The sequence below is a fragment of the Phascolarctos cinereus genome, unplaced genomic scaffold (assembly GCF_003287225.1).
Source record: "Phascolarctos cinereus isolate Bilbo 61053 unplaced genomic scaffold, phaCin_HiC Scaffold_9;HRSCAF=440, whole genome shotgun sequence".
Classification (NCBI taxonomy): domain Eukaryota; kingdom Metazoa; phylum Chordata; class Mammalia; order Diprotodontia; family Phascolarctidae; genus Phascolarctos; species Phascolarctos cinereus.
In genome coordinates this window covers 67,263,908-67,284,408 of record NW_027556402.1, presented here as the reverse complement: position 1 = coordinate 67,284,408, position 20,501 = coordinate 67,263,908, and the positions used below count along the sequence as shown (strand labels likewise).

General features: G+C 37.8%; 1 protein-coding gene across 1 annotated transcript in view; it reads left to right on the top strand.

Moving 5' to 3' along the window:
• TRAPPC11 (trafficking protein particle complex subunit 11) overlaps window positions 1–15,315 on the top strand; it is an 89,195-nt gene extending 73,880 nt beyond the window's left edge. Inside the window, exon 30 of the mRNA XM_021007598.1 lies at window positions 14,863–15,315. Within this exon, the coding sequence (XP_020863257.1) occupies window positions 14,863–14,865 (3 nt within the window). The 3' untranslated portion in view covers window positions 14,866–15,315. The remainder of the gene's footprint in view (window positions 1–14,862) is intronic.
• The last annotated feature ends 5,186 nt before the right edge of the window (window positions 15,316–20,501 follow it).

Sequence of the window (20,501 nt, the reverse complement as noted above, 5' to 3'; positions counted from 1 at the left end):
AGGAGTATGTGTAGACAGAGGGTGTGGATATAAGGTGACTTTGATGGGATGATACCCCAAAAAGCAAAATAAAGGGTTGTGGAAGAAAATTGCATTGGAAGAAGGGGGGAACAAAATTGAATGGGGTGATTTATCCCACATAAGAGAGACATGAAAGAGCTATTATAATGGAGGGGAAGATGGGGGGTGGGGGTTGGTGGCAGGCAATGCTTAAACCTTACTCTCATTAAAATTGGCTCAAAGAGGGAATAATATACATTCAGTTGGATATAGAAATCTGAAATAAGGGATGGGGATAATAGATGGGGGAGTGGGGACTGATGGAAGATATATTGGGGAAGGTGGTGATCAGAAGTAAAAATATTTTTTAAATTTTATTAATTTATTTTGATTTATCAGCAATCACTTCCCCAAGATGGCACACCATATGATATAGGCTATACATTTACATTCCTATTAAACATATTTTCACATTAGTGAAGTTGTAAGTAAAAATTAGAACCAATAGGAGGAACCATCAGAAAGAGAAAACAAAACAACAGAATTAAAAAAATGATAGTGATTCAAGAGAAGTAAAAATATTTGTGGGGGGGGAGGTAATGGGGAGAATAAACAAGTGAAAAAATATCATGGAGGGAAATACACAGTTATCATAACTACAAATTTGAATGGGATGTACTCATCCATAAAATGGAAGTGGATAGCAAAATATATTAAAAACCAGAATCCTACAACATGTTGTTTCCAAGAAACACACATTTGAAGCAAAGAGATACATATGGGGTAAAAGTAAGGTGCTGGAGCAGAATCTGTTATGGTTCCACTGAAACAAAGAAAATGGGTAGCAATTGTGATCTCAGACAAAGCAAAAGCAAAAATAGAGCTAATCAAGAGAGATAAAGAAAGAAACTGTATCTTGCTGAAAGGTACCATAGATAATGAAGTCATATCAATACTAAACATATATGCACCAAATGGTATAGCATCTAAATTTTTCAAGAAGTTGAATGAGTTACAGGAGAAAATAGATAATAAAACTATACTAGTGGGGGACCTCAGCCTTCCCCTCTTAGAACCAGATGAATCTAACCAAAAAATAATCAAGAAAGAAGTTAAAGAAAGTGAATAAAATTTTGGAAAAGTTAGATATATTAGCTATCTGGAGAAAATTGAATGGGAATAAAAAGGAATATATCTTTTTCTCAGCAGTACATGAGACCTACACAAAAATCGACCATGTATTAAGACATAAAAACCTTAAAACAAATGCAGAAAAACAGAAATAGGAAACTCAACGTTTCCAGATTATAATGGAATAAAAGTTATATTCAATAATGGATAATAGAGAGATTAAAAATTAATTGGAAATTAAATAATCCTTTAAAAAATGGGTCAAGGAAAAAATAATAGAAACAATCGATAATTTCATTAAAGAAAATGACAACAATGAGACAATATGCCAAAATTTATGGGATGCAGCCAAAGCAGTACTTAGGGGAAAATTTTTATCTCAAATTGCTTATATCAATATAATAGAGAAAAAGCAGATCAGTGAATTGGACATGCAACTAAAAAAACTAGAAAGGAACAAATTAAAAATCTCCAATTAAACACCAAATTGGAAATCCTGAAAATCAAAGAAGAGATCAATAAAATTGAAAGCAAGAAAACCATTGAACTAATGAATAAAACTAGAAGCTGGTTTTATGGGGGGGGGTGGAAATGAAATAGATAAATTATCGGTTAATTTGATTTAAAAAAGGAAAGAAGAAAGCCAAATTACTAGTATCAAAAATGAAAGAGGTGAATTCACCACCAAGAATGAGGAAATTAAGACAATTGTTAGGAGCTATTTTGTTAATTATATGCTGATATTGACAATCTAAATGAAATGGATGATTGACTACAAAAATATAAATTATGCAGATTAACAGAAGAAGAAATAAAATACTTAACCCAATCTTAGAAAAAGAAATTGAACAAGTCATCCATGGACTTCCTAAGAAAAGATTCCCCAGGACCAGATGGATTCACAAGCAATTTCTACCAAACATGTAAAGAACAGTTAATCCCAATACTATATAAACTATTTGGAAAAATAGGTGAAGGGGTCCTGCTCAGTTCCTTTTACAACACAAATGTGGTACTGATACCCAAACTAGAAAGAGCCAAAACAGAACAAAAATTATAGACCAATTTCCCTAATGAATATTGATGCAAAAGATTTAAATAAAATATTAGCAAAGAGATTATAACAACTTATCTTGAAGATCATACACTATGACCAGGTAGGATTTGCACCAAGAACACAGGGCTGGTTCAGTGTTAGGAAAACCATCAACATAATTGACCGTATCAATAATAAAACCAACAGAAATCATGTGATTATCTCAATAGATGCAGAAAAAGCCTTTGACAAAATACAGCACCCGGTCTTATTAAGAACATTGAGAGCATAGGAATAAATGGAGCTGACCTTAAATTGATAAGTAATATTTATTTAAAACCATCAGCAAGAATTATTGTATTGGGGATAAGCTAGAAGCCTTCCCAGTACAATCAGGGGTAAAGCATTATCACTTCTATTATTTAATATTGTACTAGAAATGTTAGCTATAGCAATAAGAGAAGGAAAAAAAAATTAAAGGAATTAGCAAAGTTGCAGTATACAAAGTAAACCCACATAAATCTTCAGCATTTCTATATGTTACCAACAAAGTGCAGCAGCAAGAGATAGAAAAAGAAAGTACATTTAAAATAACTGTAGACAATATAAAATAATTGGTAGTCTACCTGCCAAGACGAACCCAGGAACTACACAAACATAACTATAAAACACTTTTCACACAAATGAAGTCAAATCTAGACAACTGGAAAAATATTAATTGTTCATGGGTAGGCCGAGCCAATATAATAAAAATGATAATTCTACCTAAATTAATCTATTTGTTCAGAGCCACACCAATCAAACTATCAATTGTTTTATAGAGCTAGAAAAAATTCGCCTCCTGGGCTATTATCTTTGGAGAGTTATGTAGTCTCCAAATGGTGCAGGAGTCTGGTTGGCCTTCCCATTCAGAGCAATCCCAAATGGTTCAAGGCAGGGACCTCTCTCTTTGGCCATTGCCCTTAGTGAAGCCAATGGTAGCATGGTCTTTAAAAAATAAAAAAATTCTCCAGGGTGACTACCTTGTTACCATTTTGTTGTTGTTGTTGTTTTTGTTTTGGCATTCATGGTTTCACTTAATGTAACATCATTGTTCTTGAGATGGTTTTAGGGGAACCCAGCTATCTTTCACTTTGCCATGTTTACCAAGATCTCAATGTTCTTTTTACTACACCACACAGGCTTGCATTTAACACATGATCTATATATAATTCTACGTGTTATTTACACACACACAAACACCTATTAAATGCTTACTGTGTACCAGGCACTGTGCTAATTGCTGGGGATACAAAAAGAAGCAAAAAGTCCCTGCCCTCAAGGAGCTTACACACACACACACACACACACACACACACACACACATTTGTGTAGATAGATATAGATATTGGTATGTATCTATATCTCAAAGGGATATTTAAAGATATAGCAAGATGAAAGTTCAAACACTTCCCTTAATACCTCAGGGACTACTCTTTCCTTGAATCTCTGTGAAGAGTAGGCTTAATTTAGCTCAGTTTCTATTTTACATTGGTATGTAGGAAGTACCAAGTTCATATCCAAAGGCACTATCTGTTGGATGAGTTCTTGTTTTCAGTTATTCCTGGGTTCGAGTTGCAAAAGTCATTCCCACAGTCTACTTCTTGCTACCTTGGGCTTTGATGCCCCACTGTCTCTGTAACTGAGTCTCTGGAATGCCAGGGCTCCCTCTGACCTTTCAAATTTAAAAGGTTAGAGAATCCACCCTCTTCACCTAGAATGAGAAGAATAAATTCAGAGGCAAAGGACAAAGGTCTGTTTCTCCAGAGGTTCCCAAACTTATTTGGTCTACTGTCCCCTTTTAAAAAAAAAATTACTCAATGCCTCTCTGTAAATCTACTTTCTTTAACCCTTTAGTGTTTTTTTTTAAATTTGCATCATTTCAAAAACATATACATTTTTTTAAAAAAAAGATACATCTTAAAGTTAATAACTTATGGTAAATTTGTGGGTTTTTTCCTGCATTCAAATTTTGAGCATGTAACCATATAGTAAACAAGTCATTACACACATATCTTCCTGCCAATGCATTCCAGACTTCCTGACAATGTGCAACACACTCACCTGCCAACACTTGCTTGTTAAGACCTGTAGGTGGACTTGACCATTGATCCGCTCTAATTTTCATTTTGTTTGTTTATTTGAAAAATAACATAATCACTGTGACCTTAACTCTGTTACACAACAGATGAAACATGTATTAACAGGTTTTTCAGAATTTTCTTCTCTTCTTTCCTTATGCTTCCACCTCTCCCTTATTTTCATTCAACACTCCCCAGTTGCACCCAAGGCTACTACTACTCTCCTGGATCATTCCAGTGCCCCCTAGGGGGCGATATTGCCCACTTTGGGAACCCGTGCCGAGAGCCATATATGGCCTTTCCCCTTACAGCATGGTCTCCCACCAGATTCCATGAATAAATGAGTCATGCAACCAGGAACCAAGCAGCCTAAAGGAACAAGGCAAGATTCTGCATGTAATATTAATGCCACCCTTCCATGGGTTCCATAAATAACTTCCTTTCTCCTGGGATAGAATATTTTAATTAAAAGAGCCGCTTGGAAATCTTTAAATTCAGCAATTGGTATAAAATCCCATTCTCTTATGAAAGTAGTGGACTGTATCATTTGTTTATCCTTGGAACCTTTTAAAGGTCACAACATTTATGTACACTGTATATAAATGCCTACATGTAAAACCCGGGAAATGCTGGTGGCATTTGGTTTCTGCTATCTAGAGCAAAAAGTTAAAGGGACATGATTTGTCAGAAAGGATAATTGCATCCAGGACCAAAATTGCTCATTAAGCAGTCCTACATTGGTTGACAAAAATTCTGACATTAATGTAAATTGTAGGCTGTTGGAAATAATTTCTCATGCATTTTTGCTCCTTAATCATTTGGAAGATTGCAGGAAGACCCTGCAAGCTTATCTTCACTTCTCATTTACCAAGCAACTTTGTCCCTACAATAAATGAGTCTGCATACGTATCAAGTGAAAATTTTCAGACCTCACTTCTTGTTATTTCCTCTGACCTCTCAATGTTGCAGCTGTTTTTTGTGGTAATCTACGGACTTTTCTCCTGTTGATATCACATGGTGGCAGATCATGGAACACAATGATCTCAGGAGAATTACAGTTGCAGGTGACCCAAAACTCAAAGGAAAGATATGAAGCATGTCATGATAAAACCCAACACTCATGATGACTGATACTCAAGAAGCGGTATAAAGAGATATCACAGATTTGTGTAGCCAGAAAAGGAAATAGGATTGCATGTAGCAAGTGTAAAGCGTGACAGATGAACAGTCCCAGGGCTGTGTTGGTATTCAACCAAAAGAACTTGACAGAGGCAAGACACCCTCTGAGGAAGATTTATGGGAAGAGAAGAATGCCAGCAGAGAGAAGATCCATACCACTACAATGATAGATCCTTAAGTATGGAAGTAGAAGTTTCTTGCCCAGTTGACCGTGATCTGCTTTTAAACAAATGCTTCTTTGATTGGGGAGGGGACAGATTTTCTAACTAAAGCAGTTGTACATGCTCTGTGGACCATAACCTGTCCTTGGGCCCTTGAGTTGCAAATCTGTTGTCACTTTTAAAAAAAGAGATTAATATTGTCACAAGATTGCCAACAATATCCTGAGTGCTATTAATGTCTCCCTGCTTATCATGCTGCCTTAAGTTGTGATTTCAAAGTAAATTAAACAGACCTTCTTTCCTAGCCAGGAGATTATGGTTAAAAATAAATAAATAAAAAAGAAAAGAAAACCTCATGGAGACATTAAAGAGAATATAAAACAGGGCAAGTTAAAGAGCCTCTCCTTACAACTGACAGAGCCACCATTTCTGTGCCCTTTTAGAAAGATATTTTTCTTCTTTGGACTCTGGTAGTTTAGGGTGTATATCTTTATGTTGTGTTTAATTCTCTATGCCTATTACATTATAAATTATAGTATGAAGAACTAGGATTTGTTCTCCTGTGCGATGTACAATTTAAAGGCTTACATAGTATGTGCATAACAATAAATACTTTTGGATGAATTAATTATAGTTGTGACTATATTTTAGTCTATTGAGTGATGGATGAATTCACTAAATATAATATATAAGAACACTGAAAAGTTTTCATTTGTTATTATTATCATTATCATTTATTATTAGAATAATAATTCATGACATACTGATCAAATTGATATAAATGGAAATAGTGTTGAAGAGTGGGAAGATAAGTGCATTAATACACTGTTGGTAGAACTGTGAATTGGTCCAACTGATCTGAAAAACTGTAAAATTTGGTTTAAAAAAAAAGACTACTGAATTGTTTATACCTTGTGATCTCACAATGGGGCATAAACTTCAAGGAAGACAAAATAGAAAGTAAGGTCTCATGTAAACCAAAAGATTCATGGTAGAAGTTGCAGTGGTAGAAAAATTTGGGGAAAAAAGTAAGAGGATGTCTGAGCAAATCATATATGAGTATAATGTAATACTATTGCTCAATAAGGAATTAACAAATATGAAAAATTCAGGGAAACTTGAGAACAAATGATAAAATATTCCCTTTCTTTGTAGAGAGATGGGGGCCTATGGGCTTAGAATACCATCTAGGCAATTAGGCACAGTTGTTTTCATGGCCAGTTTTGCTTAACTATTTTTCTTCCTTGTAAGACTAGATTCAATAGTGGGGAAATGAGTACTAGGTAAAAACTAAAGACATAAACAAAACATTAAAGAAAGTAGCTTATGTTAATTTATCACATTAAGATTTTCAAGCATATAGTACAAGAATTTTTTATCCCGTTTCACCAATGAGGAGAGAGAAGCTCAGGGAAGTGGGCTGATTTGCCCAAGACTTCAACATAGACTCTGTAGCTTCAGATGCAGTACTCTTTCTTTGATAAGTCACTGTGCAAAGTAAGCATCAACCACTTTTCTCCTTGTCCCTCTTTGTTTTTCCAGCAGGATAAAGGCAAAGCAGGCCAATTATATTAGTAGATGCCATAACATGGGCAAGTTAACGAGATTCAAAATTATTTTGATGGGCTGAAAAGTTTTCCCTGCATTAACCGCATGACATAGAGCAGTGACAAGTACAAAGTCCTGCACTTAGGTAAAAAAAAATTAGTTAAGTTCAATGTGAAGACCTGTCCATTTATGTAAAAAACATTCACTACATGCCAGTGGTATAACTCACTTTCTAGAAAGGCTAATGCAACCTTAGGTTTGGCCAACAGATCTAGGGAGGTAGTCATCCCACCTGGCAGATCTATTGATTGTCATTGTCATTAAAAAAAAAACTATAACCTTGAATCTGTTCAGCTCACTCGGAATTTATTCTTTGCTTCCTGGTGTTTTTGTGCCAGATCACATCTGGAATATCGCATCCTGTTATTTAAGGAAAATATTGACAAGTCAGAGAGCATCCAGAGAATAGTGACCAAGAGGGTAAACAATTATTCAACTAAGTCACGTGAGGAAGAGTTGTAGGCCCTGGGGATGTTCAGCTTGGAAAAATGAAGAATAAGATGATACTGTAGACTCTGTAGTCTAGAGCTAGCTGTCATATAAAAGAGATAAACACATGATAATGCATTGTATAGGAAGATTTCACTTTTAAAGGGAAAGCCAGAGAGAGAGAGAGAGAGAGAGAGAGAGAGAGAGAGAGAGAGAGAGATGGATAGATGGATGGGTGGATGGATTAATGAAATTTAATAAATTTGCAGTTTGAGTAGTGAAATCAATGACACTAATTAGTATTTTGGTATTGGGCATTCAGTTAAGGAAAATGCCATTAAGCAGAACTATCTCATACCTACTACACTGTAGTGTGGATGCTTATGATGATGATCTAAAGGCACTGCAAGATGCTGAATTGACTCTTAAAAATTATTTAATATTTTATTTCCCCCAACTATATACATACATTATTATTAATTATGTTTATAAAATTATAATGTATAATTATATATTTATATATTAGTCATATAATTAATATATGATATAATATATTAAGTCATATAATTGATATATAATATATTAATTATATAATAAAATTATTATTATTTTTAGAAAAATAATTTTAAACATTTGTTTCTTAAAACTTTGAGTTCCAAATTCCCTCCTTCTCTTCCCTCCCCCCTCATTGAGAAGACGAGCAGTTTGACGTAGGTTATACATGTGCAGTCATGCAAAACATTTCCATACTACTCATGTTGTGAAAGAAAACACAGATAAAAAAAAAACAAGAAAAATAAAGGAAATTAAAAAATAAGTATGCTTTGATCTGCATTCCAATTCCATTAGTTCTTTCTCTGGAGATGGATAGAATTTTTTTATTGTAAGTCCTTCAGAACTGTCTTGGATCATTATATTGCTAAGAACAGCTAAGTCATTTGCAACTGGTCATCATACAATATTGCTGTTACTATGTACACTGTTCTGACTTGGTTCGCTTCACTTTGCATCAGTGTACGTAAGTATTTCCAGGTTTTTCTGAAAGCATCTTGCTTGTCACTTCACAAAAGTGTTCTCTCACAATCATATACCACAACTTGTTCAGCCATTCCCCAACTGATGGACACCCTCTCAGTTTCCAGTTCTTTGCCATCACAAAAAGAAGTGCTATAAATATCTTTGTACAAATAAGTCCTTTTCCTTTTTTTAAAACCTCTTTTGAGATACAGTTCTAGTAGTGGTATTGCTGTGTTAAAGGGTAAGCACAGGGTAATAGCCCTTTGGGTGTGGTTCAAAATTGCTCTCCAAAACAGTTGAATCAGTTCACAACTCCACCAACAATACATTAGTATCTCAGTTTTCCCACATTCTCTCTAACATTTGTCATTTTCCTTTTCTGTCCTATTAGCCAATCTAATAGGTATGAGGTCATACCTCAGAGTTGTTTTAATTTGCATTTCTCTAATCAATAATGATTTAGAGCATTTTTTCATGTGACTATAGATAAGTTTGATTTACTTCATCTGAAAACTGCCTGTTCATGTCCTTTGACCATTTATCAATTAGGGAATGGCTCTTATTTTTATAAATCTGACTGAGTTCCCTATGTATTTGAGAAATGAGACCTTGATCACAGATACCGTAAATTTTTTTCACAGTTATGATTATTGTGTATTTCCCTCCACCCTATTTCCCCCCATTTATCCTTCTCTGTCCTTTTACCCTGTCCATCCTGAAAAGTGTTTTGCTTCTGATTACCATCTCCCTCAATCTGCCATCCTATCTATCAGCCTCTCTCTTCTCTTATCCCCTTCTCCTCCTACTTTCCTGTAGGGTAAGATAGATTTCCATACCCAGCTGAGTATGTATGTTATTCCCTTTTTGAGCCAATTCTGATGAGAATAGCTTCAAGTGCTCTTACCTACCTCTTCCATTTGCCCCTTCATTGTAAAAACTCTTTTATGCCTTTTTTATGTGAGATAATTTACCCCATTCTGCCTCTCCCTTTCCCCTTCTCCCAGTGCATTCTTTTTTCTCACCTCTTAATTTTATTTTTTTAGATAATCATTCCATCATATTTAACTCACGTGTGTGACCTCTGTCTGCTATATCTGCTCTTTCTAACAAGTATCATCTTCCCATGTAGGAATATAAAACAGTTTAACCTTATTGAATGACTTATGATTTCTCTTTTCTATTTATCTTTTTATGCTCCTCTTGAGTCTTGTATTTAAAAGTCAGATTTTCTATTCAGCTCTGGTCTTTTCATTGGGAATGCCTGAAAGTCCTCTGTTTCATTGAATGTGTTTTTTCTCCTGAAGCATTATGCTCAGTTTTGCTGGGTAAGTAATTCTTGGTTGGAATCCTAACTCCTTTGCCCTCTGGAATATCACATTCTAAGCCCTCCAATCCTTTAATGTAGAACCTGCTAAATCTTGTGTTATCCTGACTGTGGCTCCGTGATATTTAAATTGGTTTTTTTTTTTTTTGGTTGCTCACAATATTTTCTCCTTGACCTGGGAAATCTAGAATTTGGCTATAATAATCCTGGGAGCTTTCATTTTGCGATCTCTCTCAGGAAATGATTGGTGGATTTTTTTTTCCATTTCTATTTTACCCTCTGTTTCTAAACTATCAAGGCAGTTTTGCTTGATAATTTCTTGAAAGATGATGCCTACACTCTTTTTTTGATACTTTTTCAGGTAGACCAATAATTCTAAAATATCTCTCCTGGATCTATTTTCCAGGTCAGTTATTTTTCCAGTGAGATATTACACATTGTGTTGAATTTTTTCATTCTTTTGGTTTTGTTTTATTGCTTTCTGATGTCTCATGGAGTCATTAGCTTCCATCTGCCCAATTCTAATTTTTAAATAATTATTTTTTTCATTGAACTTTTGTACCTCCTTTTCCATTTGGTCAATTTTACTTTTTAGGGATTTCTTCAGTGAATTTTTGTAGATCATTTCCATTTGGCCAATTCTGCTTTTTAAGGATTTCTTCTATTATGTGAATTTTTGTAGATCTTTTCCCATTTGGTCAGTTCTCTTCATTGTACCTCTTTTTCCATTTGGCCTATTCTGTTTTTTAAGTTGTTATTTTCTTCAGTATTTTATGTGTGTGTTTACCAAGCTGTTAACTTTTTCTTCATGATTTTCTTTCATCACTGCCGTTTCTTTTTCCAATTATTCTTTCACCTCTCTTATTTGAGTTTTAAAATCCTTTTTGAGCTCTTCCAGGACCTGAGACCAATTTATATTTTTCTCTGAGGCTTTGGATGCAGCAGTTCTGATTTTGTTATCTTCTTCTTAGTTTGTGTCTTTTCCTTCCCCGTCAATGTAGTGACTCTGTGGTCAGGATCTCTTTGTTGTTGCTGTTGTTTGCTCGTTTCTCCAGCCTGTTTCTTGACATTTAGCTTTATAGTTGGGCTCTGCTCCTGAGGTGACAGGGGCACTGTCCAAGCTTCAGATTTTTTGTGCAGCTGTTTTCAGAGCTAGTTCTAGGGGTCTGTAAGCTTTCGTTTCTTCCAAGGTGGTATGATCTGAGGAGGGGTGTGTTTACTACTCTTCTTGCCTGCGCTCTGGTCTGTGAGTGACTACAAGTACTCTTTTCCACCCTGGGACTGTGACCAGAGTCCCTGCTCCCCTATGGCTGCAAGCTCTGATATGCTAGTGCTCCTCTTCACCCAGAGACTGTGACTCAGGGCTGCAACCCAGATCCAAGTATGGGTAGTGCAACAGGGTCCTGTATGCAGTGCCAGCAAAGGCACCCCTATTATCTTCTGACCAATTGTCTGACTTCCTTACTCCCTGTGGACTGAGAACTCTGGAAACTGCCACTGATTCAGTTGCCCCTGAGGCCTACTTCTGGTTTCCTCTGGTATGACTTTTATTGACACAGCCTGCACTGGAAAGTGTTCCGCTCTCACCCCAGTGTGATTGACCTTTCCTGCTAACTTTCTAAGTTGTCTTGGGTTGGAAAATTGTTTCAAGCTACCCCGTCCTTTTGGGGGTTCTACCACTCCAGAATTTGTTTTGTTGCATTATTTATAGTTATTTGGAGGGGAATTTGGGAGAGCTCAAGTGAGTCCCTGCCTTTTCTCTGCCATCTTGGCTCATCCCCTGAATTGACTTATGAGTCAAAAGATGATTACATTCAGTATCAATGTTTTGAGTTCTAGCTCTTTGAAAATTTGGTAACACATACTGTTATGCTGCAAGAAATTTTAAAAAAGAGATGGTTTGTGAGAAGCCTGGAAAGACTTTATGAACTGACACAAAGTGAAGTGAGCAGAACCAGAACAATTTATACAATCACAATAATATTTTAAAGACAAACAACTTGGAAAGACTTATAAACTCTGATCAATGCCTTGACCAACCGCAGTTCCAGAAGACTGGTGGTGTAGCCTGCTACCTGCCTCCTGACAGAAAGGTGGTGGACACCAACTGCAGAATGAGACATTCATTTTGGGGGACTATTTGTTTTGCTTAATTGCATATTTGATACAAGGGTTTGGTTTGGTTGTGCTGTTTCCCCCAAAAGGGAAGGGGCATGAGAGGAAGAGAAAATAGATTTTTTTGTTCATTGAAAAAATTAAAATTAAAAAAAATAAAATGGGTCATCCTTATTTGGTATAAATGGTAGCTTTGTGTTAAGAATATGGTTATATTTAAATAAATATTTTATTGATTCCTTTAAAAAATATTTGTCACTTCCCAGTAATTCCCATCCACCCTACCTCCACACACACATAACTAGAGCCCTCCATTATAACTCAAAAAAGTCTAGTTAAAACACATCAACACATTGGCTGTGCCTTTGTATGCCTTATTCCATGCCTGTGGTCCACCACCTCTCTGCCGAGAAAAGAAAACTCTGTGTTTCTGTCTGTTGCCTCACCTCACTGCATTGGTCAGAGTTTCCATGCCTTTCAATGCTGTTTTTCTTACATTAGTGTGGTTATTAGATTGTACTCTTGGCTCTACTCACTTGCTTCAGTCTACACAAGTCTTGCTTGAGTGTCTCAGAAATCTTTCTATTCATTGCTCCTTCTGGTGCATTAACATTCTATTACATTGAAACACTTAAATTGATTCAAAGAATCTTTGATTATTTGAAGCATCTATTTCTCCTCTGTTCAGTCAGAAAGTCTACTTCCTTAGGAGCTTTCATCCTTTGTCTAAAAGTGCTTTAGAAGCAATCATTTCATGTATTACCTGCTTCTCTTTTCTTGGCATAGAAACCAAATTAGTAAAGACTCTTAGCAACTAGGAGACATGACTTCCACGCCAGCCTCTCTGCACTAATAATACTGTCTCATTCCACAGGATGTTGTCAGTGGCCGACTCCAAGCTCCAGGGAACATCGTACAATTTTCAGAGTAGACAGACAGGCTCGGTGACTTATGGACAATGAGCCTTTTGTTTTCTCCTAGGGTCTTTCAGTCTTGTCAGAGTTCCCTTGGACTTAGATCACAAGAGTGTAGAAACACTTGAATGCCGAGTGTGTCCTGCTAGCTTCACAATTCACTGTCTCAGTGTGTCTCGCCTCTGAAGATGACCATTCAGGAATGGTCTGGCAGTTGAAAATTGAGTAAGAGATAAAGCTAGCCTGCCACACACATTATTTATTTAGGAGCCCTTGTTACATATTAGTGGCCAGGTAGAGGCCTGTGGGGTTTAGCCTGTTTGTTTGGGGTACAGGGAAAAGAATGCCAAGGCACTTAAAAAAAAAAGCATTTAAACCTACAATTATCATGGATCGAAAATGTCAATTATGCTATTGTTTTGATTCTGCCTTTGGGGAAGAGAGGCTCACTCTAAATTTGGCTAACAGTGGGAAAAGGACACTTTTGATTGATAGATAGAAATGCTTCCACCTCTGAGGAAGCACTTTGTTCAAGGATTTAAAGAAAGACATAAATGTCTTGCCCAAAGTTACATGACCAATAAATGATGGAACTGAATCTAAAATAATAACGATAGTCTTTATGTAGATTTACAATGTCCCTTCCTCACAGTAACCAGACAACTTGGGTAGCACGAGAATTATGTTCATTTTACAGGTGAAAAAACAGGTTCAGGGAAATTATGTGACTTACCCACAAGTCACACATCTAGAAAGGAGATTCTAGATGAGAACATTGGCCTTCTTTCTCACTTTACGCTCAGTATGTTTTCCACTGCACTGCACTGTCTTCTAAAGCATGGCACAATGTTTTGCTAGTTAATCAGGGCTAAATGATTTGCCCAGGGTCGCACAGCTAGTAAGCTGCAAGGCTATCTGAGGCTGGATTTGAACTCAGGTCCTGACTGTAGGACTGGTGTTCTATCCACTATGCCACCTAGCTGCCTCCACAATATTGTTTATTAAGGATTTTGCAAAGCCAGTCAAGGAGGTAAGACAATATTATATTTAAATTTCCCTTTCAGAAAGGAAAATGGGAGGGGGGGAGTAGCTAGGCCTCACAATGGATAGAGGCACCAGCCCTGCAGTCAGGAGGACCCGAGTTAAAATCTGGCCTCAGGCACTTACTAGCTGTGTGACACTGGGCAAGTCACTTAACCCCAATTGCCTTAAAAAAAAAAAAAGGAAAATGGAGGTCAGAACAAAAACAAGATTTGCCCCTAACCTCGTATTGAGTCAGGGTCAGAGCCAGAAGGGGTCTGGTGGTCTCTGGTTTGTGGCTTAACCACTGAGAGATTCTATTGTTTTTCTAGCCGGCTGCCTGCCTGTGGAAAGCCCCATGGTCTCCTTTGCCTATGGGATTTGTGGTGGCAAGAACTTCCTTTCCTCAAGAGAGAGGCTTTTCTTCCATTTTCAATTCTAGGTGGCTTTATAAAACACACAGTGATTGGAGGCTAAATCTGGAATCAGGAAGGTATGAGTTCAAATCCTGAGCATCCTCAGATGCTCAGTAGCTGGGAGACTATAGACAAGTCACTTAACTTGTTCAAGCCTCAGTTTCCTCATCTTTAAATGGGGAGAATAATAGCACCTTCCAGGAATGTTGCGAAGATAAGATGAGATAACACAATGTGTCCCAAAAATCTTAGTGCAGTAGCCTAAAATGCACTAACACTTTTGGGACATCCTGTATCTTCATGCAAAGAAAGGGCTTTACAAACCTTAAAGAGCTATAGAAACACTAGGTATTATTACTACTCTTATTAATATTTCTCTACTGGTTTTTCAGTGACTTGCCTTCCAATGACAACTGGCCCAGCACTCCAGATACCTGAATATCTGTCCATTGTGAGTGAAACAGAAATGGACAGTGAACCTGAAGCCTTCTGGGGGCTGGCAGACAAGCCACCTCCAAATTCTGTTTTTTCCTACTTTTCTTGTTAGATACACCCTGACTCTGCATGTGCAGTCACAACTTCACTGTGACCAGTTCTTATCAGATGAAGGTCCACAGTCCTCTAATAAGCTCCTTTGTGGCCTATTCTGTGTGTAGGTGACTGTCTATAGATGAGATCTGAGAAGCACAATACAGCTGCCATGGCCACCAAGGATCTCATTGATTAGCTTGTCTCAGTGACTGAAATTCCCACTGTTAGAATCAATCCTTTGGGGTTCAATCACTGTTTTCTGGCAGAAACCCTGAAGTGAATTGGCTGTCCATTAAAGAACAATAATGAAACAATCTTACTTAATGTTGTGAAATTATTATGACCAAAGGCGGCTCCAAAGAAGAGATGATGATGATGATGATGGTGATGCATCTATGAAATATTTTTAGCAAAATGCTTTACAGATATTATCTCATTTTGTCCTTGCCATATTCCCTCCGTGTACTTCTTTGCAGAAATGAGAGTCCATCGGGTTGCATGTAACATCAGACTTTTTATTGGAATTTTTTATTGGGGTTTTCTTCTTTTAAAAAAATTGTTGTAAAGGATGGCTCTGGAATGGGGAGAATAAATATGTAAATATGTAAGTTATATGAAAACAAAGAAAATCTAAATTTTTTTTTAAAAAGTAGTATCTATGATCCTATAGGCACAAATTAGTGTTTTTGATTATGTGCCTCTCAAGGGCAGGGGTCATAGGAAGGGAATAAGCATTTGTATAACACCTACTATGTGCCAGGCATTGTGGGTAAGCACTTCACAAACTTTATCTCTTGATCCCCATAACAACCCTTTGAGGAAAGTGCTGTTATTATACTAATTTTACAGTTGAGGAAATTGAGACAAACACAGGTTATATGACTTGTCCAGGATCACCCAGCTAGTAAGTTTCTGAAGCTGGATTTTAATTCAGGTCTTCCTGAATGCCCAGCACTCCATCCATTGGACCACTTAGCTGCCAACAGAAAGGATGAGATCCAAGATAAATTTTCGTGGTGATTCCAGAGAGGACATACCCAAGCATAATGCAGGTCCTTGGGCGAGCCAGGGAGTAGGTAGTATGAAGGTACTGACTGCCCAGAGGAAGCTGCCAAAGGAGGAAAGGGGACCATCAGAATGGAACCTCTGAGACCCCAACAACCACCTTGTTATGATGTCATCATTTTGCCTAGAAATGACCCTTCTCTTGGCCATTAATTTTTTTATGTCTCATTTACACTGGATATGCACCCTTGATACTATATCTGGACCTTAGTGTCCTAGAGCCCCAGAATCCAGGCCCCAAGTCCTAGGAAAGTTAATCCCTCATCTTCAGAGCTGCCACTCTAGGCATGGTCCTCTTGATTAGTGACTGAGTACAAATTAGTTCAATACTGTATCTACTAACTGGTCCCTCCTCTTCACTGTTCATCTAATCAACCTGTCCATCCACCCAGGCCATCTTGCTATCTATTCTCTACTGCAAAAGAGCCCTCCCTTTTCAACCCCTCTACACTGTAACCCTCTGGATACAATCAAATCAATAATGCTATTGCTTCTGGAAAAGGCACGCCAATGGACCACCCTGTTTATCGACTCACTATCCTTGTGACTTCCTGGACCACTCCTCCCTTCCCTGACCACCACTTCCCTATATATGTTGTCTTCCCCTACTAGAATGTAAGTTTCTTGAGGGGCAGAGACTTTCTTTTTGTATTTATATCTCCAAGTGTTTAGCAAAGTCCCTGAAACAGTCAATTTGTTTTTCATTCATTCCATTTATTCATCAATGGCATCTCCTCTTGCCTGCTGGACGCCGCCTATGTGCATTGGTCACCTTAAAAACAAGTCTGAAACTAAACTCATCACCTTCTCCAAACCAGCTCTTGCTTCGAATTTCCTTGTTTCTGTCAATATCATAAACCCCCCAGGCTCAAACCCTAAAGGTTAGTCTCCTCCTCACCCCAAATCCAAGAAACAAGTCCTGTCAATTCTCCATTCATAACATCTTTATCTAGCATCTGTCTCTTTCTTTCTTTCTTTTCCTTCCTTCCTTCCTCTTTTTCTTTCTTTCTTCCTTTTTTTCTTTCTCTTTCTTTCTTTTCCTTCCTTCCTTCCTTCATTCCTTCCTTCATTTCTTTCTTTCTTTCTTTCTTTTCTTTCTTTCTTTCTTTCTTTCTTTCTTTCTTTCTTTCTTTCTTTCTTCCTTCCTTCCTTCCTTCTTCCTTCCTTCCTTCCTTCCTTCCTTCCTTCCTTCCTTCCTTCCTTCCTTCCTTCCTTCCTTCCTTCCTTCCTTCCTTCCTTCCTTCCTTCTTTTCTTCCTTTCTTGGCAATGAGGGCTAAATGACTTGCCCAGGGTCACACAGCTCACGTCTGAGCTTGTGTCTGATAGAGACAGTGCTCTCTATCCACTGTGCCTCCTAGCTACTCCACTGCTCTTGCTGTCACCACCTAATTCATTTTCATCCTATTTATTATTCCTGGAAAACAGAAAGATCATTGGATTAGAAGTCAGGAAACCCAAGATGTGATCCTTTCTCTCTGCTCAGTTAATGTCTCTGAGCCTCAGTTTCCTCATCTGTTATGTGAAAAGGTTGAATTAGATGATCTCTAAGATGCCTTCTGGTTATAAAATTCTATAATTCTATTGCCTTTTCCAGAAGTCTCCTGATTAATCTGCCTGCCTCTCATCCTTCCTCCCATCCCTTTTCAATTCATTTTGCATATTGCTCGACAGAGAAATGCTTCTAAGGCATCACTTTGCACACATCCTTCTCAGGAAATTTTCGTGGCTTCTAGTTTCTAGCAGAATCAGGACCAAAATTTCCTTCAGGACTGCGCTCAAGTTCTACCCTCTCCAATCTGTTTAATCTCACTGGACCTCAGTTTCCTCATCTGTAAAATGAAGAGGTTGGACTAAACAATCTCCAAGCTATTCAATAGATTATATGCTTCTTGAAGGCAGGGATGCTTTAATTTTTGTCCTGGTATCCCTAGCTCCTACCACAGTATGTGGAATGTAATAAACATTTAATAAATGCCTATTGATTAATTGATTATTCCAACCCTAACATTATTTGATTCTATGGAATGCCAGGGTTGGAGGTTTATTAGGTAGACAATGGAGGCATTTACTTATTGATTTTGGGAGGCAATGGAGGTTAAGTGACTTGCCCAGGGTCACACAGATAGTAAGTGTCTTAAGGCCATATTTGAACTCAAGTTCTCTTTACTCCAGGGCCAGTGTTCTATCTAGCTGCCCCGGAAACATTAACTTATTGAGTAAAAACAGATGTGCTCCGAGCAATTCCCTTCTCTGTCTTCCTTTTTCTTATCCTTTCTGTCTTCCTTTAAAAAAACCCAAAGTATTCTTTTCTTTCCTCTCTCTCTCTCTCTCTCTCTCTCTCTCTCTCTCTCTCTCTCTCTCACATACACACACGCACACACACACACACACACGCACACACACACATACACATGCGCACACACATTTAGAATTCAAAGTACTCCTTTAACATTTTCACATTTCCCACCCCGTATCCATTCAATCATTTTAAAAAGAATTGGCCCTGTCCCAGTCCTTTTTAATCCCTGGAGAGTTTCAAGTCCCCCTCCCAAAATTAAAGTATTGAGACACCTGGGATGGGAACAGCCAACACATACAGCTACAGTTGTTCCTCTCAATCCAACTCAGTGTGAATGTGAAATCTACAGTAACATATGGCAAGGTGCTCTGGGAAAAGAACGATTCCTCGTCTGAGCGTGAGAATGAAAAGTGGTGTTGTCGATGTAATTTAGCCACTCCAAAAGACCCAGGCTCTCTTTAAAACAACTCTTTTCTCTTCCTTCAACTCTCAAACATCTTATGTCTTATGCATCATTAACAATGCCAGCTGTAACACCAGGGTCCAGGGTCATTTGTAATTGGCGTCTTCTGGGGGCTCTTTTAATAAAATAAAATAAAAATCATGATGCAGTGTTTGTTGGGAACTTTTTGAAAGGCCTTTTCCAGACCTCTTAATCAGTCATGAAAGTGAGCATTGCAAGGCCTGAGCTCCCCAGAGAAGCCTTTAATGGAACTAGAGTGGTCTCAAATACATGTAAAAGGCACTGCTTTTCCTTAATGCTACTAGGTCTAAGTTTGGGTGTTCATTTTTTTTCCCCTCCAGGGGAATTGGTAGGAGGGACTAATGTTTCCTTGAAAACTATATTTGTGTATGATTTCTGTATTGTCTGGATTCGGGAGCTACTTGTTTCTTCATCTAGTGAGGGACGCTATGAGGCACGATAGAATGAAGCCATGAGATGTAAGAGGAGAGGTTTTTAAGTCAGGGGACCTGGACTGGACTCTTGAATCTGCCACTTAATACATGTGGCAACAAGATTCCTCTCTGTAAAGTAGATTGTCTTAATGGATGTCCCATAGCATTTCCAGAAAACCACACTCAAGTTATCGGAGCATGAAATCAGTCATGGTCTGAGGTGTTGATGAACTTTCATGAAGATCTGCTGAGCTTTTTCTGGGAAAGTCTTGGTATGGAAAATTGGCTTCCTATTTTCTCACTGTCTCATTGTCGGCTGTCATTCTCCTTCAGCTTCTTTGTCCTTTGCTCCAGGCCAAACTTAGAGAGGGATGTCAGACAAAGATCCCCCTCTGGAGGAATGTAGACGTTAAAGATCTCAGGCATGTAGGCCATGTCAATGTGGCCCTCTGGACATTCTTTGGGAATGACAATCTCTGCTGCATGGGCACAGTTCCAAAATTCCTTATCAGTTTTGTATTTTGGTTCATAAAGAGGGGATAGACAATCTTTGGAAGTCTCTTTCAGCTCTAATTCTATGATCCTGCATTTATATAGTGCTTTAAAGCACTTTCCCTGCTTTCTGGAGCAGTTTGAATTATGAAAGATGAGTAACTAATTACCTCTTTGGGAATTTGCCCCAGGACAATGAGATTACCCTTCTCTTTTCCCTTGATCCAAGCTTCCTGGCACCTTTTGCAAATGGGCAAAAGTCAATCATTATTAACTATTGACATCTGCTTTTCACTCCCAGGAGTTATTACTGATTACTGAACAATCCAGTGAAGCATCCCCCTTTACACTTCCAGGCATGATTCTCTGACAGCGATTCTGCATTCACAACATCTTTATCTAGCATCTGTCTCTTGCCTTCTATTCTCACTGTCATCACCTAATTCATACTCATCCCATTACTCCTGGAAAGCAGAAAGATCACTGGACTGGAATCAGGAATGCCAAGAGATGGTCCTTTTTCTCTGCTCACTTTACCTATCTCAGTTTACTGAGTGTCAGCTTTTCATTCTGGTACCAGAGAGATTAGAACAGTCACTGTGTAACTGGGTAGGCAGATTTGGTGCAAAGAAGTACACATGATTGAATTTTTATTTTTTGGAAAGGGTTCAAGGGAGAAACCTATGAGAGATAGCTTGATTTAGTGAATAGAAGAACTGGCTTAGGAGTCAGGAAGATCTGAGTTC